Source organism: Wyeomyia smithii, chromosome 1 (assembly GCF_029784165.1).
Source record: "Wyeomyia smithii strain HCP4-BCI-WySm-NY-G18 chromosome 1, ASM2978416v1, whole genome shotgun sequence".
Lineage (NCBI taxonomy): Eukaryota > Metazoa > Arthropoda > Insecta > Diptera > Culicidae > Wyeomyia > Wyeomyia smithii.
Genome location: NC_073694.1, coordinates 200,317,064 through 200,344,782, shown reverse-complemented (window position 1 = coordinate 200,344,782; position 27,719 = coordinate 200,317,064). Strand labels below are relative to the sequence as shown.

At 38.6% G+C, this 27,719-nt stretch overlaps 1 protein-coding gene across 18 annotated transcripts in view; it reads left to right on the top strand.

Annotated features, from left to right (window-relative positions):
- LOC129718965 (peripheral plasma membrane protein CASK) overlaps positions 1 to 27,719 on the top strand; it is a 692,936-nt gene that overhangs the window by 46,800 nt on the left and 618,417 nt on the right. For all 18 annotated transcript variants that reach the window (XM_055670234.1, XM_055670239.1, XM_055670250.1 and 15 more), the window contains exon 2: positions 16,227 to 16,339. In XM_055670234.1, the coding sequence (XP_055526209.1) occupies positions 16,227 to 16,339 (113 nt within the window). The remainder of the gene's footprint in view (positions 1 to 16,226; positions 16,340 to 27,719) is intronic.

Sequence of the window (27,719 nt, the reverse complement as noted above, 5' to 3'; positions counted from 1 at the left end):
CGAACGCATTCTCTATCTTGCCGGTCGCACCTGGTTAGAAAACGACCGAACGGTGCTGCAAATGTTGCAGATTCTAGTCCCAAAGAAAGCATATCGCAATCAGAAACGATCGTTCGGAGGCTAGCTGGTGAACGGGAAGGAAAAAGGAATTTACATTTTCATGTGGAAGATATCGCTACGCTGGTTTTTCCTAACGTGAAGATAGAATCTGTTGGAGTATGACTGCTCTCTATGGAAGGTACAAGATTGACGACTTGCCTTTGCATTTTAGCAGCCAATCGATTTTTTTCTGTTTCTGTGTTAAGCGAATTTCTCGCATGGAACAACGCGTTGCAGTAGCGACGCTATGTATCCGTGAAGTCATGAATGAAAATCCCGCACAGAGCCTCCGGGCTCATGCACGTAGCTGCCGCACTCGCGCATAGGTACCTGTCGACCTATCACGTACTTACAGGACAAATCGGAACCAAAGCTAGCTCTCATCAAAGGCATTTCGGTGGAAAATGATAATCTTTGTCTTGGAAAGGATATTCCGTTGCTAACCCGGACGCAGGCACGCTTCGTGTCAACGCAACTCGAACCTTGGAGTGAAATATCAAGCAGCATTGATGAAACAGAAGCGGAATAGAACATTTGAAATGAAACGTTGCGGAAAACAAAGCTGGAATGTATTTAAATTACGCATTCCGGCTTACAAGCCTAGTTCAAAAGCTGGAAGATATTCTGAATGACTATAGTAGGGTTCCTTGGCGGGTATGTAACGAAAGTTTCAGTGAAATTATCGCACAATGCTGCAGGTTAGGAACTCTACATACAATACTAAACTTCAAAAGAATATGAAGAGAGTGTATGAACGAAAAAAAAAATCAATTGTACGTCTCGCCAACAAGATTTATTCCAATCAGACCATTTAAATGAACAAAGGAACATTTTTTGTAAGGAGTAAGATCGCGCCAAATGACCTATGGTCGAATATCGATCATTTTTGATTTGAATGAAACTTTGCACACGTATTTGGCTTAGCAAACTGAGCATTTTTCACAGATGGAGTGATTTTTTACACCCATGAATTACATTCTAAAAGGGCGTATGCCTTTTGGCATAGGTTTTATTCGAAGCATTGTAGTCCAGAAACCGTTGGTTGTATAGAAAAACTGTCTGAGAATGAGTTGTAGGGAACTGAAATGCACCATAAAAAAATATACACTGTACAAAAAAAAAATTTTGTTGACCAAAAAAAATTTAGAATAAACATTAAATTTCAATTTAAAAAAAAGAGTTGAATTTTTTTTTATTTTTTTTTAAAGCAACTTGACGTTAATACGGAACTTTTTAAAAAAAAGTCCAGGATGGAGGAATGAAAAATAGTTTTTTTTATGGTAGATTACTAATTACTAATTACTAATTACTAATTACTAACTCGTAATATTCGGCACGGACCACCACTGGAAACTCGGTTCCTAGAACTGCAAGTCGCTAAATTTTGTTGGCATTCAAAACCCGTTCGGAATTGTGGCTCTGCAGGAGGTCTGTCGCAAAGGTGAGAAGGTGTTTTCGAATATCAAAATATACGTTCAACCCGCAATCTGCCAAGAATTACGCGCGCTTACTTGACGACTACCTTCCACGGAGGAATAATGTGCTTCAGCTCGGTCATTGGAAAGGCCGCAACGAAAATGACTGGTTTCACAGGGAAAACCCTACAAGTGATAGAAAGGAAAAAACTAGATTGGAAAAATTATCAAAGCATTAACACAAGATAGAACGCGGCCGGGAGAACGAAATGAGTTGATTACGATTCTGAGGAGGAAGAAATGCCAGCCGGAGGGCAGAGATCGTGAAGAGCTGGAACAATTGCTTCGGGTAAATGAAGTTTTACGAGACGGTAAACCCATTCTGTAAGGCATACACATTGAGTTCAGATATGTGTAGCCCCGAGGAAGGAGACTTGATCGTAAGTGAACGCGAGGTGGCCGACTTTAGAGTGCCTATAAACAATAACATTGTCCCAGTTCTTGATATCCTGGAGAAATTGGGTCACTAAAGTTATTTATCGAGCCGCAGGTATGGATAGAGGTTCGTAGTCGCAAGGTTACAGAGTCCGCTTTGACAAACGGGTGGTCGTAGGTTCGACTCTTAGTAGAATCAGGGCCATTCGAGGTCAACGAATTTAAGTATGGATTTATTCTCCGGCCATTAACTTTTTATTCAAGTTCAATTCTACAAAACCTCGACCAATACTTCTTGACAAAAAATAAATCCCTATTACAATAAAACTGGTCAGAGAGCTATTCAATTAAAACCTCTCCAGGGATTTGTGATTGGCGATAATATTGTCCGGAGGCAGTGAGGCTGGGAATAGTGAACGTAAAAGGAGGGGCAAACACACAAACACGAATTATAATTCGGTCGACAAAATAAAAAAAGCATTCCTCAAGCTCAAACCTAAAAAAAATTAAAGATTAAAGCTATTCAACCATTCCTTTTAATTTTTTTTTTAGGAACACACCTGTGTAGACCAGTGTAATCATGTCTTTTACTCTCGATAGTGATATTGTTAATAAAAGAATTGCGGAATACAGCAAATACCCGGACGATAAAGAGATCATTGTTTCTGGTCGCAGTGATGAGTCCATACAGGAAAAAAGAACCGCCCCATATATAAATAGGCGATCGGCTACAAGGCAGTCGTTTTTTTTTCTTTGGCGAAAGGTTTCGTAGGACAGTTCTTAGCGGGATTCACACAAGCACGCGCTACTACGGATCAAATCTTCACTCTTCGGCGGATCCTTCGTGCCCACACATCATACCTTCGTGGACTTCAAGGCTATGGCAAATGATGCACCACTACGGTTTTCCGGATAAACTGACACGACTTATCAAAGCTACGGCTGGGCAGAGCGTACCTGCAGTATGACCCGTACCAGTTGGCATAAAATAGACCCCATTGTGGTCCATAGCATCCTGCTCAGCAACTCCTATTCCTACCTCCCCGTGGTGCCAGCCGAGTAACCAAGGGAAGATCATGGTAACCAACCCGTGGTGGGAACTCGGTCGTATGCTGACAGGAAAGGGGGAGGTGGGTTGACCTCGTCGGAGGAAAGCCCGGCCTTTCTGAGCGTCTGTTTCCCAGGTTAGGGGCGATTCATTACAGCGTCTGAACCGGAGCGGGCGGCTGAATAAAGAAACGTGCTGTCTCGAACACTATACCCAAGATGGCAGCCCCATCATGAGACTTGGTAGCGTGGCCCTAGTAAGGCAATTTACCTAAACAATTACGCTACGAACAATCAAGAAAATATAACTCGTAACATTCGGCATGGACCTAGGCAACGAAAAACGAACCACGATTGGAAACTCGGTACCTGTAACGGCAAGTCTCTAAATTTTGTGGGCGGAGACAGGGTGCTACTTGAGCAGCTAGAACTCTGCAAGTTCGGCATCGTGGCTCTGCAGGAGATCTATCACAAGGGTAAGAAAGTGTGGATAGTCCGTGGAGGCTCAGTTTTATAAGAGCGATGTAATAACCAACGAGCTGGGAACGGGTTTTTATGTTATGGGCAGAATGCAGGATCGCGTGATCAATTGGAAGGCGATCAACGGTCGTTTCTTCAACTACAGCATCATACACGTGCACTGCCCGCACCTGACCAGACCTGACGACGAGAAGGAATCGTTCTACGCGCAGTTTGAGGCAACATACGACGGCTGCTCGTCACGGGACATAAAGATTGTCATCGAGGATATGCACGCCCTGGTTGGTAGCATCAACTTAGCAGCTTCCCGATGCCTAGTAATGAGAAGCACCTTCTTTTCGCACAAAGATATCCACAAAGTCACCTGAAGATCACCTCACCATCGAACAACAAATCAAATTGACCACGTTCTCATTGACGGCCGATTATTCTTAAACATTACAAACGTACGCTCCCTCCGGGGTGCGGTTACTGACTCAGGCCACCACCCAGTAGCAGTACATGTGCACTAGAAACTTTCCACGGTATTTCACACACGTCAGAACCGGCCTCCTCGGCCAAACATCCGACAGTTGACCAACCCGCAGGCTGCCGAGAACTATGTGCTCCTACTCGATGAGGCACTGCCTTCCACGGAAGAATTATGTGCTTCAGCTCTCGAAGAAAAGAGCTTGGAAAAACTATCTAAGTATCGCCACAAAATAGAATGCAGCCAAATACCGACGAGCTCTCCTGATCGAGCGACTGTTTCGGGCTAACGATACGCGTAAGCGTGCCAGGCGGGCTTCACACAAGCACGCGCTACCGCTGATTAAATTTTCACTCTCCGGCAGACCTTTCAGAAATGTTGGGAGTACAACGTGCTCCCACATGTTTTCGTGGACTTCAAGGCAGCGTGTGATTCAGTCGATCGACACCAGCTGTGGCAAATAATGAACCACTACAGTTTTCCGTGTAAACTGACACAACTTATCGAAGGTACCTTGGGTAGATTGTGCTATCTTTGGAAACGTGTCCGTATCGAGGACACTCTCGAAACCCTTCGAAGCGCGCAGAGGGTTGACTATTCTGCACGTTGTTCAACATTGCTCTTGAGAATGTTATCTGACGAGCGGGTAGCTCATAGGCTGGTCGTTATTACGAGAAACTATGCGACGGTGGAGGCAACCTACGCCAATCATTAACTCGATAAAGTCAAAATTAAGGCCTCGTTTTAATGAAACAAATTTGCTGAAGACATTGGGTGCATCAAATCTATTTTTCGCTGTCAAATCTAAAAACGATCACGATTTTTCGAGCAATTAAGATCTATTTAGTAGCTACAAAGATTAAGATTAACTTTGAGTACTCTGTTGTTTTGATGATTTGGAAGTACAACTTTATTGTTTGAAAACCCGCTTCATTGCCAATTCATATTTGGTCGGCGTGCGACCAGACTGAACCAAGCGCCATTTTTTAAAAAATTGAGTTTTTGCCACCAGTGGGTGTTTAAATTGATAATCTATCTTTCAGGAAAAAACGGAATCATTTGAACAGTTTATAACGGTATTATATCAAAATTTCTCTGAAGCAGCCTGCAGGAAACATACGGGGTGGTTAAACTTTAATCGCCGATTACTCGAAATAATGTTTTTGGCGCTTGGTTCGGTCTGGTCGCACGCCGACCATTTTAGCACTTAAAACTCTCTTGTTGCAAGCAAACAGTTTTTAAAAATATTTGATTTTCACACACTTTCAAATAAATGGAAATAGAAGACGCTGCAGTCTGAGTTGCTGGTGATTTAAATCACTTAATTAATTAATTGTTCTACTGAATTTTCCAGGACCCCGAAAGCAATACCCGATGACTCAGTTGCGCCTTTCCGGTCCGGCAAAAAAAAAAAAAAAAAGACTTGAAGGTTCTGGTCGATCTTCCCTATCTGGTCTGATATCGAACACTAATTATCAATTACCCAATTCGAACATGTGTGGTGATTGCATACTATCTAAATTAAACTAGCGGCTAGTAATGAACGCAAAAACGGCACTAATGTGGTACGGAAAATTGCCAGCTTATGCACCGAACATCGGGTAAATTGAAAAACCAAAAACGTGGAAACCGCTGTTCACAAAATGAATTGGCAATTTTGTTTGGTAGCATTTATTCGCTAACATCATGCCTGTTGTGAGGCTATAGTATTGTAACAACCACACTCATGGCCTGGCACAACTAAAATAGGTGAAATAACTCCCATTTCCGGAAACAAAGTAATGCGATACTGTAAACGTTTACGGTTCCGTTTGTTGTTGTTTCTCCTACTATTTGTTGGTAATGTGTTTTTCCTGTTACTGACCGAGTTCGCAGAGGAGTTCATTTTACTACATATTTATTCGTTGATGGGGGTTATTTTCATTTGGATCGGTGTTGTTGTTCAGCTTGAAAAGAGATATAATAGAAAATTGTTTTTATTATCGACCTTGTTTTGAGAATAATGGAGTTCTGTAACTTCACGGCCTTTTCAATACATTGGATTCAAGCTAAAATGGACTTGTCGTAAAGTTGTAAGTTTGCTGAACTGTTGGCTTACAGATCTTCACCGGACGGCAACAGTTGTTCCGTTATCCATCGTTTGGCATCGACTTCCGATTGGTAAGTGGCACTTCGATTGCCAGCTAAGTTATTTAGGTCAAAGTCATTAATTGACGGAATTCAATTTCTTACCGGGTGCTATTAGTGCCGCTCGCTAAAAGTCAAAGTGTATCGCTTGCCTGCTCCCGTAGGGGACTGCCAGGACCACGGTTGCTGACGAAAAATTCACGAACATCTTACTCGCTTTTAATGAAATTCTATTGCGAAATGGTGTGATGATGAACGCAGCTGCCTTTTTAGGCTAGCGCCCTGGGGAAAAGAGGGACGCACGTCAAACAATGGTTGTCCTTTGGCCCCGTTCGGGTGGGCGAAGTTACGGTAGATAAAATACAATGGAATTTCAGTGGCACCGTTTTTTGGGTTCCTACGCAAAACCGATGCGCATATTTAAAGCTGATCTTGTTTTACTTTTGATCGAAAACGACATCGCTATCTTGAGCAAATTTGTCAAAACCACACTCGCTATCTATATGAAATAATTCTAATAAATTGCTGACTCTCATGAATATAAAATTTTCTTCTCCCCTTCGCATCGAAAATGTGTTAGAACCGACTGATATTAATTTGCAAATCATAATCAAATGCCTCGATTCTAAAATGTAACCGTTTTGTGAAACTACATGCTTCCAGTAATAGATTACGTTCATACATCGCTGTTGACATGTTGCTAATATAATCGATGTGAAAATGGTACAGATTATGAGCAGTATGCACACAAACAGCTAATGAACGGCTTAAAATGACCTGCTCATTACTGTTCGCTTTCGGACGAGTTTATTTCATCCCAGTGAATTCCGCCTCTGTTATCGCTTTATGACTTTATATGCATATCCGCACAAAGTTGAATTAATTAAATGTGCACATCACTTGTGCCAACATTACGCTGTCATTTCCGTGCTGCAGCTCATTTTCACCCCTAGCGAATTCAGGAGTGGATCATCACTGACCTGAATATTATTATCATGAGTTAGGTTCGTTTTCTGTTGCCCGGTTCAGTTGTCAATGCAGCCTATTAGCTTTTATATCGAAGTTTGTGTTCATATATCACACATTTTGTTCTACTGGCTGGTCAAAATAAAAGTTGAGCAGACCATTTAAGCGGCCAGTAACCATAACAGTGATTATATTTTATGTAGAAATTTGTGTTTCAGGTTCTAAGAAAGGAAACCATAATCTCATAGCTATGAAGAAATATTGCAGAAACAATCAAGAATAATGAGAAATGAGAAGAGAAAAATCTTCCAATAGGTTTTTGTTCGTGGCAACAGTTTTCTAGCCGTTATCGAGGTGCTTATCATCGTTCGTTGATTGGAAAACTGCAGGATTTCAGTTGAGCACTTCAAACTGGCGTTTTTCCCGTTGTTGAGTCGCGAACCGAGCGAAGCGGTCTGAGTTTTCCAGGCAAAACAAACTAAAGTGCTAGATAGCGTAAACAAGCGCATGCGAGTTCAGCAAACAACTCAACCAGCAAACTGTATCATTTTCGACGTGGAAAAAGCAATTCTGCAAAAGTTTTGCAATACAAATCGTGCACATTTTCGCCTCCGCGGTGGCTGATATTGGGGGCCACCAGCCGCCCGTTCACTGCCGGGAAAAGCGCTATTTTCGTTTCTATTCTATGCTATATTGTAGCTGGTGTAACATTACAGTTCGCATCACATCAAACGAAAGTTTGGAATGGGTACAAAGGGAGGGATGATGGTGTGCGACTGTCATTCCATGTTTGTGCGGTTTTTCCCTTTGAATTATCAAACCTTACAAATTAGGACATTTTGATGTTGTTCGTATTCGTAGTAGGGTAACCGAAACTATCGGATGATATTTTGAGCTACAATTTTCGCAACCCTCCCCGCACTTCGAGCTTAGCTTTTGCTTGTTTAGCTGGTGGGGCGGGCCAATTGAATTGTCATTTCTACGCGAATGTACACACACGGACCGTAATTATGGGAATGGAGATTTCATTGCTGACTGTTCAACTAAGGTTTTGCCGAATGTTTGATAACGGGAGAGAAAGCACAACAGTACGAACTTCTAGTTCGAGAACAGCGTAAACTGTTTTCAACATATTCCTGTCAGGGTTTCACGAAAGCTCATGAACTTTGGCTATATGATATTTTTTAAATGAAAGTTAAAATTATAATAGCTGCGTTCCAAAAGAGTAAACAATACCAAAAGTATTCAAAATGGCAAAAATGTCAATAGTGTTAAAAGTGGCAAAAAACCAAAAATGGCTTAAAATTTTTTCGCCCCTGTTGTGTAATCTTACAAGATATACTTTATATTTTCTTTTAAAGGCTCATTTTAATTAAGGTTCAATTAAATTCAGCAACTCCATGCACAAAAGTCCTATCGCATTCTGCCATTCTGGTGGGTTCGAGACCCAAGAGACCTAATCGTTTGATATTTTTTGGATTCTCCAGGGAATTTACCCTAAAATAGCAAATTTTGCACGGATTTATATCTTTTTGTTTTGGGAATAGAATTGTTTTAATCTTCAGTATCTGTCCTAATAAAAAGGTCCCTTAATGCAAAAATATCAAATGATTTGATCTCCTGGGTCTTTACCCTTCCAAAACGGCAAAATACGGTTTGCATCATGATATTGCGTTGCAATAGCTTTTTTTTCAATGTGGACGCATGGTGGTCAGGGGGAATATTTAAAATAAAAAAAAATATCTCCAAAATGGAAAAAATTACCTTCGTGAAAATTTGATATTTTATGTTAAAGTTCCTAAATCCAAAACAATATCAAACGATTCCATTTTTACCGATTAAAGCTGCGAGGGGAACAGGGAAAGAAAGCCCCAAATTGAGTTCAGAATTGCTGAAAAGTGCTTCTAAAGACCAGAAAAGCCAAAATTGAAAATGATCTTGAATTAAGTTCAGAATCACCAAAAAGTGCTTCTAGAGCCAGAGCTGCGATTAATCCAAGCAACATGCTGACTATGACGAGGGAGAAAATGTCATCGCACTCGTTTTTTTCTGTCATGAATAGCCAGCAACCATCACAGTAAGCGTGGAGATCCGACAAGTGATTCAATATCTTGTCTCTTTTGTTGCCATTTTCGGGTTCGCATTGTCAATCGTCGTGAATATACAGAGTTCACTGGGAAATATCACTGCAATGCAAATCAAGGTGATTTTTGGAATATCAAAAATCGTTTTAGTAGCGTGATTATGTCAGTGCCAGCTTGAAGTTTGTTGCTATCAGGATTTTTTTAATTTGATCTGCTTTGCGGTCCGTGACGATCCCAACTCAAGATATGGCCACAATGAACTAGGTTTATAATTTCAAACCAGTGGTTATAGGTGTCGCTTGGTGGGCTGGCACAACAACCCCGAGTATTCGGAACACAACCGGAACAGGTCCGCATTTTTACATTTTTCAATGAGAGGCATGGTGGGATTTTAAGCACTTCTAAGCACTGCTTTAATCATCGTTACCATGTTACTGAAACATATTCCGGCCAAATATCCGAAACCAGTCGATTAACTCCGGCCATCCTCTTCGTTAAAAGAAAATATGAATGAAAACTAGGAGAAGCAAAACCGTTCCGAACCGAAATTGAACAGTTTCAAAGTTGAACCGTGCCAAAATTTAACAGGATCTGTATATAAATATACATACCCATACATATTTAAAAGTTTCCTGTTTTGCCAACCGCGATTCATTTTTTGCCGCGAACTGACACTGTCTTTAGTTTAACCTACAACAAGCACAATATTCAAGAATTAAATTAATAAACTCATACTGTCAAAACAAATAAAAATGCAATATTATTTTTCATATTATTATGAGATCATTTGAAAAATATTAATAGAATTCTTTTTATTACAATTGGTGTTATAAAGAAACATATTCTCTACTAAGAATAAAAATAAATGATAATACAAATTCAAAATGTACCAAACTAAAATACGCTCAGTTACAAAACGAAGTAATAGTTGTTTATTGACAATGCTTCTAGTCGGCGTGCAGCCAAACCGAACCAAGCGTTGAAAAACATTTACCGCCGCAATTGCTGTGTACAAGCTGTTACAGAGAATTTTTTGTTATAATATCATTATCAAATGCTCAAACGATTCGCTACTTCATAATAGATAGATTATTACTTCTCATATCCACTGGGTGTCAATAACTCAATCTGAGAAAACGGCGCTTAGTTCGGTCTGATCGCACGCCGACCATATATCAATATCATACATATCAATTGAAGAAAAATCATTGATTTTATGTTTGCTATCCTCATAACATCATGCTGTCAAAATGAACTTGATATTTCTGCTAGTTCAATCTCAGTACAGCCATACCCGAATGATCGAGAAAGATGCCAAGAAAAAAATGAGAGTGAGAGTTGACGCCAAGAGAATCATTGTAACATCGCAAACTCTTTTGTAATGAACCATGCATCGTAGTTGGCTGATTCTGGTGTTGCATCATTTTGGCGTATTGTCAGTAGTATGATATTGACTTTCCGCAGCTCTGTCTAGAGCTCAAAGAAGGCTAGCGGGACCGTTTCTAAACAACATGGTTGTATTTTGGTAAAATTTTTCAAAAATGAAAAGAAGTTTATTATAACAAAATTTGAAATATCTCGAAATTAAATGTGCACCAAAGATCTGTGGACTATAGTATTTAAAACTACCATTAGAACCTGTCATGTGAAATAAATAGTTGAAGAGGTTATTTATAAGACACCGCCGCAAGGTGAACGTAGAATTACGACGTCTTTTCTCAATGCATTTCTTGCCACAAATTTGGGAATACACTACACTGATAATTCCCTTCCAATTTTTTCTATGATTTGTAACTTTGAGGAAAGCGTTGTTTAAAGTCATACGAAAATCATGTTGAAGGTAACTACAACACAGTTGTAGTTAGAGTACCACTTCACCGTCAAAACTAAACAGCGTGGTTGAATTGGTATCCAGCTCGTTGAAATAAAAGATAAAAATTCATTTTTATTACTACTATTTGAAATATGTGATCGTCCTTAAAAGGACAGTTTGTTTTATTTTATACAAAACTGGGAATCAATTGAATTATGCCTTCTTTCCCGTTTTTATCGAAAGCAGAACAGCTTGGATATTCGGTAGGACACCTCCCTGTACAACGCACAAAATTCCCATTATGCAGCAGACGATAAAATCGACCTATCGGAAATTGAAGTTCAACACGAGACTACAAAGGCTCGTTTCGAAAATCAAGAAGTTTCCAGTACTATAATTATCTGTGCCTTTATAGTTCAGATCCAAAATATCCTAAAAAATATGAAAAAATTAAGTTTAAATCGAAGCTAATCTCAAACACGTTTTACACAAAACTAGCGATTTTCTAGGCACTTGTTTCCCATACAATGATTGGCACCTTAATGTGGATACTTATCCACTTAATCGACTTCATACACTGGATTGGCTCAGATCAAACAATTGCGATATTAATCCAGACATATAATTAGTTTCACTGACGTGATTTTCACTGAGAATTGACACGAGTGACACTCAGTGTCAGTTTTGCAGTTTTGAAAATTTTCAACACTGCTTAGGAGTCGTTTCAAAACCACGTGGTCAACAAGAGGGGAACCAGAAAGGTTCTTCAAGAGACCACGGCAGATCGAATACCATTCGATTAGGTCCAGAATTATTCATAGACGATTTATCGTTAGAGCAAAGTACTGGTATGAAGGAGACTTAAAGTTTTCGTGGTTTGTCTGCAATTTTCAGTTCAAAATGTTTCATGAATTTACTTAATCGATTAAAAAAACTGTGATTGCGGCAACTCCTGGTATCTGCTTCCATCTGACAAAAATTTTGTCCTTCATGAAATGAGATTCATTTCTCATATATTTGTATAACATACTATAATTTGGGAATCGGCCGTATTGTTGATACCGGGAAATTTCGGAACAAATTATTTGTTTCTGTCCAACATTTCAACACCGGTTGGTGTCTTCATCAGGGAAACTATATTATTTTAAATAAGTTAATTTTTTTTTCAATTTTCCTCCTTTGCAAATATTAACTACTACGAATGCTACTATTGTTTCTCGTCCTATGGCTTTTTAGAGCTTATAACTGTGTGTTTGATGTAGTTATATAGTGTTGACATTGATGGTTTTTGGCTGGATATGAAAAAATACGCGGTTTAGTCTGTTGTTTGTTGTTTGGAATTTGATATTTCTAACTGATGTTCTGTTTTGATATTTGAAAATCTGTGGTTTTTCTAACTGGTAACGTTCATTTTTGGCTATTGAGAATTGCTATCTTGTCTATTGCAGTTTGAACTATATTTAGAAATAATTTAAAATAATATAGTTTCCCTGTTGAAGACACCAACTGGTGTTGAAACGTTGGTCCGAAACCAAATATTTTTTTCCAGAATAAAAGACCGCTTTGCCAAAATCCCCCGATATGTAGCTCATACGCTATAAAACCCCTTGGCATCTTGCAAAACTGGGGAGAAGACAAACATTGTAAAAAAGGTGGAGTCACTTACAAATGAAAGTAGAACCACTTACAAATTTGATTGGGCTTTAACAAATTGCAACTATGGTCAAAATCCGCCACAGATACGCAGTAGTGTGATATTTACCACAGTTCAATGATGCTGCTCATGAAAAGCATATAACCTGCGGTCGCTTTTACGCGTTTTTTTACGCGGATTCCGAAATTTACGCGGTTTTTTACGCGAATTTTCGAATTTACGCGTTTTTTTACGCGGATTCCGGAATTTACGCGGTTTTTTTACGCGAATTCCGGAATTTACGCGGCACGTATCCCGCGTAAAAAGCGTAAAAAGTGACTTTAATGTATACAAAATCAAGCCAATTTTAATCAAAAGTTCTGCGGAAAATACTTAGCAAACTTATAACACTTCATTCAAAATGTTGAAACATTTAAACAAAGATGGTTAATTCAACAGCATTGCATGTCTACCACCAGTCAGTACGATCAGAATTTTGTTGTCTCCCAGTCGCACACCTGCAATATGCAACACGCAACAGCATAATAAACTGTTGCGTATAGACTTTTCCGAAAATTATAAATACATCTTCTTTCTTGAATAAAACAAAAAATACGGGATTTTTCGGGTCATTTCATTCTGAAATATAGATAATAAGTGTTTTCTTTCCAGTTTCAATTCAAGTTGGGATTATTTTTCACACTTAACACTACTTATAAGCTTTTGCACAGTGTGTTCTCCGACCATTTTTACCACTATAAGCCAATCTTATTTAAAATTTTCAACATTGTCCGCTGGTTTGACATATTTTCTCAGCTTTGCCTTGGTCAAAGCCCAGAAAGTTTCAATAGGCCGAATTTCGGGGCAGTTTGGAGGATTCAACTCTTTTGGGACACATGTGACATTATTTGTTTTATACCACCCTAGTGCATCCTTAGAGTAATGGCAGGAAGCAAGATCGGGCCAAAAGATTGGAGGATTGTTATGCTGCTTAACCATGGGTAACAACCTTTTCTGCAAACACTCTTTCAAGTAAATTTCACCATTCATTGTGTCATTCGTAATGAATGGACGAAATGTTTTCCCACATTCACAAATGGCCTGCCAAACCATTACCTTTTTTGCCGAATTTTTCGGTGTAAATGGCTTTCACTGGTCCAGAGACATCCTTTCCCTTCGGTGATGTATAAAATTGCGGTCCTGGCAGAGTTTTATAGTCCAGTTTTATGTAGGTTTCGTCATCCATGATAACACACCCCATTTTTTTGGTCAGAAGTTTGTTCTGCTTCCGACGGGTCTGCAGACCCAATCTTCCCTTGGCACGCATAACGTTACTCGCCGAGGTTCCAAGCTTTCTCGCCACATCTCGTACTGATACTGAAGGATGCCGCTTGTAGTATTCCTTAACCTTTTTGTCCATTGTGGGATCAACAGGCCCGGGTTTTCTACCACGTCTCGGGGCATCAGTAAATGTGCACTCTTCACAATCTTCCGCAATGCGGTTTGAACTGCTCCGACACTTATACCTTCTTCTCTGGCTAATTTTCTTATAGAAAGACCACTCACGGTGCCCCATTTGTGTACAATTCGCTTTCTTTGCTCGGGGGAAAGGCCACGCATTTTCAAAATTTCGCACTTAATGTTAGAAAAAATGACAGTATCTGTTTGTTTTGGATGTAAACAACAGGACGCAGCCAACATTTGGTTGAATACTGCACGTTATTTGAAATGACGGTTGATCGTTAGTGTATTTATAATTATCGGAACGGTCTATAGCTGAAAGTGCGCTGCATCTTCTGCTATCTACTTCCAACCGACAGGAAAAGAATTTGGTTGTCTTCCTTCGACACTGCAACACCGAATAGATGTGTCAGTTATTATACCACAATTTGGAGGCTAAGAAAATCTGTTCATTGGTAGCAACGTAATATGGACTGTGCGAGTTGTGACGATATGCAAATGGTAATTCGCAATGACTAGAAAATTACCAGACTTGCCGGGTGCCACTATTGTAATAAAATCGCTAGCGCTTCTAAGCAACCAAAAATCATTTGATTGTGAAGTAATTGAAAATTTTCTGTGTTCTAGCTTTTCTTCTTGAAAAGTAAAGTAAAACCATTTTCGGAAAAAAAACATCCTCACCTTTGAATTTGCTTTCAAGTTTAATCGTTTGTACTACATTGGTTTTAAGATGATTTACGATCAATCTTGTCCAATTACATAAGTTTTTTTTTTTATTTTTTTTTATTTTTAATAGTGATGAATTAATTATTTACTAATATTTATTCAGAATTTTTATTGTGTGTTCCGCCGCAAACAGTGACATATCAACACTATTACATATATTTTAAGCTTTGTTTCATTGAAAGAGTGTAATTGCTTCCGCAGTTAAGTGTCTTGTCAAGAGAAGCTTTTCTTCTTAGTGTTTATTTTTAGATTGCGGCCAGTACATTGAAAACATTCTCATTCTGTCGTATACGAAGCTCCTTCTTCTCTAAGAGTTTTTTTCCTTCAATACATCAATGGCACTTCTTAGCGCCCCAGAATATTTTGATTGTAAAGTAGTTAAAATTTTTCTGTCTCTCGCATTGCGGATAGTGGTAAAACACTATTTTATAAACCGCACTACAGAAGAGTGTTGTTTCTTCGCATTTGTAGAAACTTGACTTTTGTCAACTAATTGCATGATTCATGACCTTTTGCGTAACTTAATACTTAATAGACCCAAAGAGGTTTAAAGAGAATGGGAAGTTTTAAATTTTCAAACCGTTTCATTGGAAGTTAGGCAAGTTTTGGATGAAAACGACGATATGCCAATTTTGTGTCAACCTGTTCGTTATTCGTTTTTTCAAGTTGCGAACAAATCAAGGGTGCTGTATTTTCCTACTATTAAAAAAACTCAAACAGAAAATGTTTCAAAGTTTTCACAAAGAACTTGCTCGTATGACGGTGCTTCCCACACAGACAGAAGATCCATAATACAGCACTGTGTTAGGTTATCTACAACCGTGTTTTGTCCACCGGTTTCCTCCGTTGGTCCGTCCGGTATTAAAGGCTGCGAGATAATTGAAAATCCTGATATATGTCTTGCAACAGCCTCTTGCAACACTGATCGGAAAGACAATAAAGACTAAATTTATGCATGCTAGCTTTTTTTCGTGACTACTGAGAGTTATTATTGCAAGTTTTCTACTGAGAGTTATACCGCTATGTTGCCGTAAGACGTAATTTTACGTCAAAAAAGACAATATTTTGGCTAGAGTAAATAAAACAAAGTAATAAAATCGACTCCCTTTTTTATCGTTCATTATATTCCAATACGTTTTTGCAACGTTTTTTAATCGCATTTCTGCATAAACTGAGAAAGAGTGGCTTATGAATCAAGCTCCTCGCAATTTCACAAAAGAAGAGTCATTATTTTTTGGTACGGTTATTCCCAGTATTTCAACGTGTACCTACTATAATAAAAACAGAAATAAAAGAATAAAATTTGCATATACAATCATCTTAATGAAAACAACCCGTCAGCTAGCGTTTTGCTCTGTCAGGGGTTTTGAAGCTGACACCTGTACCTATTGTGAAAACGTTGAATGCAGTGACACTCCTAATTGAGATGTTTAACAAAGCGTTTGTTTTGTTTCTTTTATTTTTCTTGCAGGGGTCCCTTTTCGATCGTTCGTCGGTGCATCCACCGGGAGTCCAACCAGCAGTTTGCAGTGAAGATTGTGGACGTTGCAAAATTCACCGCCAGTCCAGGTCTCAGCACATCTGGTAAGTAGTTAATATCAACTTCTCAGTACTGATAACGTTTGATCTCACGTTCTTCGGTTCGAAAATTCTGAAAGTAAGTCAAGCGTTTTGTCTAAACATCATCTGCTTTTCTGCCGAAAGGCAAGAGAACATCGACTTCATCACTGTGTTCAGTCACTTGAAAAGGCTACCAGTAATGTAATCGGAGCATTTTATGTTTGTCATCAAAAACATGTTTGTCATTCCCTCCGTGGCATATTGCCCGTCACTAAGGCCACCATCCTGCCATTTATATCGTACTTGTGTTGCGTTATTGTAATACACGTCATAACTTAAATGATGCGTATGACAGCGGTACCTTTTTAGAATCCTTTTTTACCAATCCCCTTGGCAGCTATAAATCATTGGAAGTTTAAGGGTCTTCTTTGGAAGCAGGTGTTTTCATAGTAATTTGGTGCTTATTACGGGAGTCACTTCACGGTGAAATATATTTCACTCTCACGCTCACTTCACTTTTTTAGACCTATTCCCGATTCCACCTCAAGTGAGGTGACAAAAATCACCTCCGTGGAGTGAGATTGACAGTGAAGTGAAATCGAGAATAGGATAAGTGAAATGAGATGGTTTCCCAGCTCAAAAATGTCTAAGTCCCAGAAAGTCGTTTTTCCCGTTTTTTTTAAATAACACCAGATCTTGAAGTGTTCTGCATTTCTAAGACATTCGGCATCAAAAACAATGTTTTTTTCGGTATCGAAAATTTCCTGAACTACTTTGCATATTTTTCATCGGGCAAAAAAATGAAAAAATTGACCGCTTTAAGGCACGGATCAAACTCTGATTCGCTTCGTTACTGAAGAATAAATACAATATTTACCATAAGATCACAAATCAATCAACTTTAAGACTTATGGCAGCTTCGTGGAATTATTTCACCGTTCAAAATGGTCGTGAAATAATTCCACGCGAAACGTCGCTTTTTCCGTTCTCACTGCACTGATATGGCACTCATAATAAACCAGAATTCACGGCAGATGTCACTTCGCGACGTTTTTCTCACTTACGTGAGTCCCGTAATAGGATTTTGTTCACTTCACTCTGATTTCACCGTGAAGTGACTCCCGTAATAAGCACCTTTATCTTTAAAACTTTACGATTGCATTAATACCACTTTGTTGAGGCTCAAGCGTGATGTCGGCGCTGGGAAAAAGACGTGATACACCTGTCTAGAATGAGAAATTTTCGAGGGATGGTGAGGGGTGGAATTAAGCTATGACTCCAGAGATCGGAGGGGGATGAAAAACTGCGTCTGTCTTCGCAGTTCAGTTCGACCCAACTGTGCGTATCGTAAAGGGTAAACCAGTGCGGCATGACAGAAGACGTCAAGGTGTTGTCTACTTATTCAGGGAGAAACTTATTTGTCAAAATATTATGTCTTTTGGTCGCTGGTAAAGTGTGTGTTGTGGCGGATTTGTCCACACACCCCATCCGACAACTGGCTTTATCATCGGAACGGGACGTAATGACTATGCGCCGCACCTTTCCACCAGCGAACGCTCCATTAAAGAGGTAGAGATTGATGAACCACTATCGCCGCATTTATTAAAAGGTTCCGAGGCCGACTAGTTGGTTTATCTGTGCTATACTGTGTAACGATATCAGGGACACATCTCCTGTAGCCTTCGGTAGCACGGATGCCGTTCGCTCGTTGCCTCAGGAAGGAAAACGGATTTATCATTGTCATCTTAACGAAGCTCCTGGCGCTGCGGTGTTTCGTGTTTGACTTAAGGCTAACGGTATGAGTTAGTAGCGGCTCCCTCTGGTTGGAAATGAAGTTTGATTAGCACTAGAACCGAAATTCCCGCGGAGGCTTATTTTGTATAGAGAGATATTGTTACTTCGTAAGATAGACACGCTTCCCGTCTCGCTAGGAACTGTCGCCTGCGGCTGTATCTTTTAATGTGATATTATCGCTCTAATTTAATCCCGCAAGTTATCTTTTGATAGTTTATTAGTATTTTAATGTGTATTCAAAACAATGATCCATCTTGTTCGGATTGAAAAACCTGTTGACTGACGCTGGGAATACTGTTTTGTTTGTGGAAGAGCTTCGCTGTGGAAATGTCATCATCCTTAATCAACATGATAATGATTGAGCTCAATGATTTGTTTACTTGGGTCTATAATAAAAATTTCATCTGGCGTTCATGAAAACATAAATTTATTCTATTCTCTGGTCGTTTCCCGTTGGTACTAAACGCTAATGTTAAAAAATGTAACGCACCCTACATCACACCGAAAATGGATACACAGCTGGCTGAAAAAATTGCTTCCAAAACAACGAATTGTAGACGAAATAGAAAATGGTTGCAAATCGAGTCTGGAAACATTTTTTTTTACCGACAGACAGACAGACAGACAGACAGACAGACAGACAGACAGACAGACAGACAGACAGACAGACAGACAGACAGACAGACAGACAGACAGACAGACAGACAGACAGACAGACAGACAGACAGACAGACAGACAGACAGACAGACAGACAGACAGACAGACAGACAGACAGACAGACAGACAGACAGACAGACAGACAGACAGACAGACAGACAGACAGACAGACAGACAGACAGACAGACAGACAGACAGACAGACAGACAGACAGACAGACAGACAGACAGACAGACAGACAGACAGACAGACAGACAGACAGACAGACAGACAGACAGACAGACAGACAGACAGACAGACAGACAGACAGACAGACAGACAGACAGACAGACAGACAGACAGACAGACAGACAGACAGACAGACAGACAGACAGACAGACAGACAGACAGACAGACAGACAGACAGACAGACAGACAGACAGACAGACAGACAGACAGACAGACAGACAGACAGACAGACAGACAGACAGACAGACAGACAGACAGACAGACAGACAGACAGACAGACAGACAGACAGACAGACAGACAGACAGACAGACAGACAGACAGACAGACAGACAGACAGACAGACAGACAGACAGACAGACAGACAGACAGACAGACAGACAGACAGACAGACAGACAGACAGACAGACAGACAGACAGACAGACAGACAGACAGACAGACAGACAGACAGACAGACAGACAGACAGACAGACAGACAGACAGACAGACAGACAGACAGACAGACAGACAGACAGACAGACAGACAGACAGACAGACAGACAGACAGACAGACAGACAGACAGACAGACAGACAGACAGACAGACAGACAGACAGACAGACAGACAGACAGACAGACAGACAGACAGACAGACAGACAGACAGACAGACAGACAGACAGACAGACAGACAGACAGACAGACAGACAGACAGACAGACAGACAGACAGACAGACAGACAGACAGACAGACAGACAGACAGACAGACAGACAGACAGACAGACAGACAGACAGACAGACAGACAGACAGACAGACAGACAGACAGACAGACAGACAGACAGACAGACAGACAGACAGACAGACAGACAGACATACAAAAAGACAGACAAAAATATATGACGCCCAAATAAAATAACTAACGTATCAACACGGTTCGTTTAGCGTATGTTACAGCTTGAGTTAACACGTTTCAGATAGGTCGAAATCGACCAGCACTTACTGTTGGCGCCATCAATTGACAAACAGCAAGAACTTGGTTGCCTTAATTAAATTGAACGATTTTCCGGATAAAAATGACAAGAATAGAATAAAAAGAAATTACACAAATGACTACTGAAATAACAGAAATGATGATGATGATAAAAGTGATATGAATGACATAAATGACATTAATGACATAAATGACATGAATGACATGAATGACATAAATGACATAAATGACATAAATGACATCAATGACATAAATGACCTAAATGACATGAATGACATAAATGACATAAATGACATAAATGACATAAATGACATAAATGACATAAATGACATAAATGACCTAAATGACATAAATGACATAAATGACATGAATGACATGAATGACATGAATGGCATAAATGACATAAATGATATAAGTTACATAAAAGACATAAATGACATATATGAAAAAAATACATAAATGGCATAAATGATATATGTGACATAAATGATATAAATGGCATATATGACATAGATAACATGACATAAATCACATAAATGACGAAAAATGACAAAAACTTCAAAACTAACAGAAAATAGGAAGAAAAGAATAATTAATAAAAAATAAAATGCTGATGGAAATGCTTAAACGCAATAAAATCTTTTATTATTCTTTATTCTCGAACTCTTACTTTCTCTATGTTTGTACATTTTTCTTCCATTGTCCTCTGATTCTTCCTTATTTTTTTCTCTCTCTCTCGCATGATTTCTTGTTTGTTTTTTTTTCTTTTCATACTTTGCTATCGTTTTACGCATAGTTATTCCTAGTTATAGAGACTGGGACAACTATGCGTAGAACGACAGTTTGTTTTTTCTGTATTTCCTCTGTTATCATTTCATTTGTTCTGTTCCTTTTTTTAGTTTGTAATTCATTTTCAGGTCGTCTATTTTGTCTTCTTTTTTTGTTATCTTTTCGTTTTACTTTACCCTTTTTCCTTGATTTCACTAAACTCTTCTCTTGGTTCTTTTTCTTTTGTTCGTTTTGAAACTTCGTTTTCTTTTAAGCTTGTTCTGCTTTCGTTTACTCTTTTTTCTTCTTGATTTATTATTTGTTTTCCATCCAATTCTCTCTATGTGCCCTTAGTATAATTTATTTTTTTGTTTTTTGTGCATTTAACGGTAAAATTTTGACTAGCAAACCAACAAGAATGAAAGAGAGAAAAAAAATTTAAAAAATTATAATTACGATGTCAAAAATGACATAAAGGAAATAATGACTCAAGCTACAATAATGAGAAGAATCACATTAATGACGCAAACGACAAAAACAAAATCACAGAAAATGTCCCATATTATTAGGAAACTCCATATAAACTGGAGCAACTAGACGTAGAACGTCATTTTTATGTTTCTGTATTTCCCCTGTTATATTTTCATTTGCTCTTGGTTATTCTCTTGCTTTTTCTGATTTCACTCTATTTCCTCTCCTTTTTTTCTTTGTTTTCTCTCTCTTTTTTTTGTAATTCATATATTTTTTCTTGATTCCTTTTCGTTTGGTCTCTGCTTTTCTTCACTACCTTCCCATTTCAATTTGCCCCATTTTCTGGATTTCACTCTGTTTTTCTCTGATTTCTCTTAGATTGCTCTCTGTCTTCTTTATTCGTTTTAAAATTTCACTTTCATTTCACCTTGTTTTAACTTCGTTTATTCTCTTTTTTATTTCTCTCATTTTTGTTTATTATTTGTATAATTATTATATTTAAAAATTTTCTAGACTAACACTTGAGAAAGTCTTAAGCTGATTTATTCAGAAAAAGTTCAGGCAGCTAAATTGCTGATCTAAAAAACTTATTTTGGAAAAAATCTCCTTGTTTCCAAAATTCATTTTTTGTCTGCTTAGGATCTAATTTTTTTTAAAATATTTTTATTTCAGGCATTTTCCTAGAAGTCATCCATTGACAACTTTTCTCTAACTTATTCTCCATCACATTATTCATTCGATTTATTAAAAAAATTAACCTTTTCCAAATGTTAGTCCACATATTTTTTTTACAAAACAAAGTATGCAAAGTTAGTTGGTTCAGTAAGGCCTACACACTCACAAAGTTTCATTAAACTCTTAGAAAGGTGCTGCTAACATCTAGTCGAGGAGTTAGCGTGAAATGCGTCTTCCTCCTCATTAATTTTGCATCTCTGTTTGCTATCTGGTTTCTATCTCGGCATTTCTACAGCGTGGCGTGGTAAGAGAAATTCACAAAATTCACTGAAGCACAAATTCAAATTTTCGCGGTCATAACGCAAGCATGATCCATAAATAATAGGACATCGGAAAAATACTTTCTGAGGGGCTACTGACTGACGGGAAACTTGATTACACCGAGTGAGCATGCGGTATTTGAATTATTGCTTTGCTCTAAGCTCCAAATGCTGTATGTCGTAAAAAAAAAAACAAACAAACAGTAGTATAAATGTGAACTAGCTTGCAGCCTTTGCAGGAAATCAATCTCGCTCGCTCGGATTGCTATCCAGTATGTATTTCCTGGTGGGAATATATTTCAACATCCTTCAGGTCAGGTCCACTGAGCCGGGAAATTCCCAACGTGTATTCAACTTCCGGATAGAAAGCGCACAACATGATAAATGGGTTCCAAAACGTTGCTCTGTTTTCGTGTGCTCGGAACAACAAAGCACCAGGTCTCCGCCGTCTATCGCCGAAGACACACAATCTGCTTTATTTACATGTATTGGTAGCGACATACGGCCAGTAATGCTTTGAAGGCACAATCAAATGCACATTTTTTGTCGAAATTGAAAACTCCATGCATGTACATTCACAATCTCAGCAGCGCAAACAATCGCAACGTGGAGAAGTCGTTGACAGTAGGCTTGCGACATACGAGGAATGGAAACTCATGCATATGAATGAGAGATTCACTAGTGCCTTCCATCCTTTCATTGACTTCATCAGCATATTGCTCAGTCAATGTACTTTTCTATTATTTTCCGTTGGATCAGATCTTCACCTAACATCGGTTATTTGTCAACTCTCTCGGCTTAAGCCACTGCTTGAAGAGAGAGTTAGAAATAGGGGGTCGCTTTTTTCCTGATAAACTCAACCTAACCAACCGAAAGCGGTATCTATCGGATGTACCCAATTTAGTTTCCATAAATTTCACTTTCTCTTCGCCTCATTCATGCAAATTGGCTTGCTGGTTCCGGTGATAACAGGTGGCGGTTGTATACAAACTTGCAGAAATTTATGACCGAAGCACTTCCAGACTCGTACTGATTAAATCAGTTTTCTCCTTTCATTTAAAAAAGAACCTATTTTTACCCCAACCTGTTGGAAGTTTATTGTCCAATTGTGGAATTTCATTTTAGGGGAGTTTTTGTTTTACCGCCGATTGGGTTCCATAATGAAAACATATATTTTATTCCCTCTCATTTCATCGGAAGCATAAGGAGAACTCACGCAGCTCTGTGCAGCTTTTTGTGTCTTTAATGGCCAACAAAAAACTTTTTGCAACCATAAACTCATTGTTTAGTGTTTATAAAAACATACCCTGCGAATTCCATTACCAGTAAGAATACGCTTAGAGTGACTTTCCGGAAGTCGAAAAAAAACGCACTGTCACCAACGTCACTGTCACAACCCCAAAGAGGTCCATTAGCAACAAAATCGATCAGCACCACCCACAATTCCTATTCTCAGACATTCTTTAAGCACGTTCATCGTGGGAAACCGCACTGAATTCTCCAGAGGCGGTCAATTAGTTCAATCGTTTCTCATAACTGCCGGTCTCTTTATCGGCATGATTCGATTCTATTCTCGCCCAAGATGGTTTATCAATAAAACCTATTATCATTCTGATAGTGCTGGTGCTAACTGGTGCTGTTTTTCATTTTTGCTCTCTATTCGTTTTCTAACTCTGGCAGCTCGTCGCTTATGGCCGGTTCGACTGCCCAAAGCAGTTTGAATGGATGAGGTTTTTGAAAATGAATTAGACTGATCAAACGACTAATACAAAAATGACAAACCAAGTCTGTTCGAAAATTGATTCTAGCTTTCGATGGGGGCGCACTGTCCGTGGATAAATTTTGGAGCATAAATTTCACCTGTCGATAATAAGTCAAGTTTCGATTGAACAATTCTAACAAATATATAATCGAAACTCTCATTAATATCAATCGAACCGAATAATCACCGAAGCAGACAACGTTTCAAACTCACTGAATCCGAACGGTTGCAGCATAAGTTATTATTTGACTCACCTTTCCGTGAACTCGTTCTTTCATGACACAAAGAGAGCGGGATACGGACTTTCCACCACCAATCTCCAGCCAATAAAATGTTCTAGAGAATCCGGGCGAAGATTTACCACTCTGTAGCACCTGTGTCGACTGTTATGGAGGCGCATGGTAATTGGAATCCACTTTTGTTTGCACAGATGCCCCCTGAACTGAATGTTAAGCAATGTTAAACCGAGAGCTGTGCTCGAGAAAAGCACAATTTCCATTCCACGAGATCGTAAACGCACAAAATTCTCGAACCGACAGGGCCTCAAGGCTAGAGTATAAGCCACAATTCTGGGTCCACCAGAGAGGAGAATTTTTTTGCAATTTCATTCCTGCACCCACACCCGCTGAGATCGAGTGTGCGAAGTTGCTACGGCTTCAGGTTTATTGGCAGCTGCAGGCTGTAAACTTTTTCTCATGTGTTATTGCAAAAGATTCCCGGTATTGTATTGTTGCTGTGGCAATCTACCGTAAGGATTCTGTTTAGCGGGGACGGGATAGGGATCTGGGCGGGTGGTTTTGATTACGACGAAGGTACTAAGCTGAGTATGTGTATCAATCGATAAACGGGCAAACGGCACTGCGGTATTAAAAGCAATCGAAAAATCTCTCATTCAATGCATTTCATTCCTCTTCCCAATTTTTTTGTTTGCATTGGACCGTTATACTGTTAAAAATGCTAAGCCTTGTTGAAACGCTGATTTCGATCGCTGATTGGTTGCTTAGTGCTCGATTTCCCTGATACGGTCGACGGAACATCATACTTAGTAAACCAGGAATGCATTCTTTAGGCTGTATAAGAACTTGCTTTTGCTCAAACTGAGCATTTTACTAGCGGATGGTGGGAAGAAATTAAAATACCGCTACTCACTCGGTGTAATCATGTTTCACGACAGTCAGTATTTTTCCGATGTCTCATTATTGATGGATCATGCTTGCGTTATGACCGCGACAATTTGAATTTGGTCGGCGTGCGACCAGACTGAGCCAAGCGCAATTTTGTTCAAAATTGAGTTATTAGCATGTTCCATTGAAGAATGAAATCATTTGAACAGTTCATAGGCGTGTTATAATAAAAAATCTCTGTAGCACTTTGTGAAAAGAACGAAATTGCGTTCGACCAGAGTGAGCCGTAAACACGGACATGGCATGTAAAGAAAGTGATTGTTTTGGATTTAAAAGCAAATTTTGCGATTTATTTTAACCAGTAACTGATTTCAACGCTCTGGACATCTCGTTAATACGACTGTTATCAGAATTAGATAAATGAACAGCAAGTGGTTTCCGTAGAGCCGAGTTTCGTTTCAACGGGCAAATCACTTTTTTTTCAAGATCTTGTTGTGCCAGACCGAACCAAGTGCATTTTATTTCCATTTGATATTTTTCAAATAAAATTAATTTTTTTCTTGTAACAAACGTCAGGACTGGGTTAATATACGTTGAACCAATAAAATTAGACAATTACCGCTCCAAAATACCAGGCTTTGGCACCAGGAAATAGAGCAACAGAAATAAATCTTCGCTTGTCTATCAGCTGTATATTTTTTGATACAGATTGGACTGAGAGATAAAGCAGCGTTGATATCTATGTATTACGTTTGACTAGTAAGTAAAATAAGCTTGTTTAATAGTCAAGTTGATGTATTGTAGTAAATACTTTTGACCAGAACGAACTGAAGACAACTTTTTTTAATTTTTGTTCGACGAGATTGAACTGAGTGCATAAGTGTCAAAAATGAAAACCAAATATTTTATCAATTATTGCTATTTTTCGTGTATTTATGATAACAGGATTTTTAATCCTTAAGCTCTATTCATTACGCGTTAGCATTGAATTAATGATAAGTTCAAACACAATTAATTTATGGGAGGCTAATTACTCAAAACAATGTGTTTGGCGCTTGGCTCGGTCCATTTGTGCTTCAATGATTTGTGTGGATCACTCTTAAACTCGTTGTAGAGATGCTGAGTTAAAAACCAGATAGCAAAAATAATGGGGGAAAGACGCATTTCTAACCCGACTAGATGCTAGCAGCACCCTTTCAGAGTTCGCCGATACTTTGTGGATGTCTTTCTAATCCAATCAACTTTGCATACTTTGTTTTGCAAAAAATTATCTGGACTAACATTTGAAAAGGATTGAGGTTTTTCCTAAAAGAACCTTTTCATCTGCCATATTTTTCACGTTTTTAGCTTCTGAACGCTTATGCACCTGACCTACTTAGTACTGTTTAAACCACCGAAAATTCAGCTGCGCCTGTCGCAATATTCAGTGGCACTGCATCTCGCCCTACCTAATAAGACGAAAGTATCTTAAAGAGATGCCTTTCGAATTGCTTAGTACAAAAAAAACTGTTTTTTTTTCTAATTATTTCATGGAAGTTTCCCTATCACCTAGCATCCACCATCTCGAGAACTGAGAACTATGATTTTTTTTTGGTTGACAGAAAATCTAACCTTAGGAGTTTTTCCTGTGACAACTGCCTTATAGAGAAAATAATTGTTGTAGTGTCTTCGGAAAAATTCAACCCTCTAGTGTTCGAAGCCGCTTTTAAACGAGCTCCAGTCAAACCTCTAAAAAGCTTTAATAAATACTTAGAAAATATTTATGAAGATTTATGGTGGTTTTACCGAAGTCCGTCTAAAAACTAACTTGGACACTAGACTCCAAAAACTAAACTTAAACTCAAAAAAAAAATCTACGTCATTTCTGAATGTTTCCTTTAAAAATTAGTCGTAAAGCAGAAAAAAAATTACTCACAGCACAAAATGACCGCTTAAACGTATAAGAACATCTATTTTAAGAATTAATAATAAAGGTGCACAAAGAAAATAAATGGAAATAAAATTAAAAACCTAGAAGAAAAAGAGAAAAAACAGAAAGAACAAAAATAAAACAAGGTTAAAAGGAAACGAAAGTTCAAAACGAACAAAAAACAGAACAGCAACCTCCGAGAAACCAGCGAAGAGCAGAGTGAAATCAAGGAAAAAGGGTAAATTGAAATGGAAAGATGACTAGGAAAAGCGTGAAGAAAATGAATAGGAAACAGGGAAAATAGATAAATTTAATATGAATTACAAAGTTAAAAAGTAACTAAAGAGAAATCAGAAAAAAAAGTAAGGAAATAATCAAGAGCAAATGAAATAATAGCAGAGGAAATACAGAATATTTAGACAACTATTCTACGCAAAATTGTCTTAGTTTATATTATATGAGACAACTATACGTAGAACGGCTGTAAAGTGAGAAAAGAAAAAAAAACAACAAATCATTTGAGAGAAAACAGAGTAGAGGGCAATGGGAGAAAACCGTAAAAACGTAGAGAGAGTAGGAGTTCGAGAGGAAGGTTCAATTTTTGTAATTATATATTTCTTTTTTTGCCGTTTACGTCATTTATGTGATTCTTCTCATTTTTGTAACTTAGGTCTTTTTTTTTTCTTTGTGTCATTTTTGTCATATCTGTCATATTTATTATTTCTCTA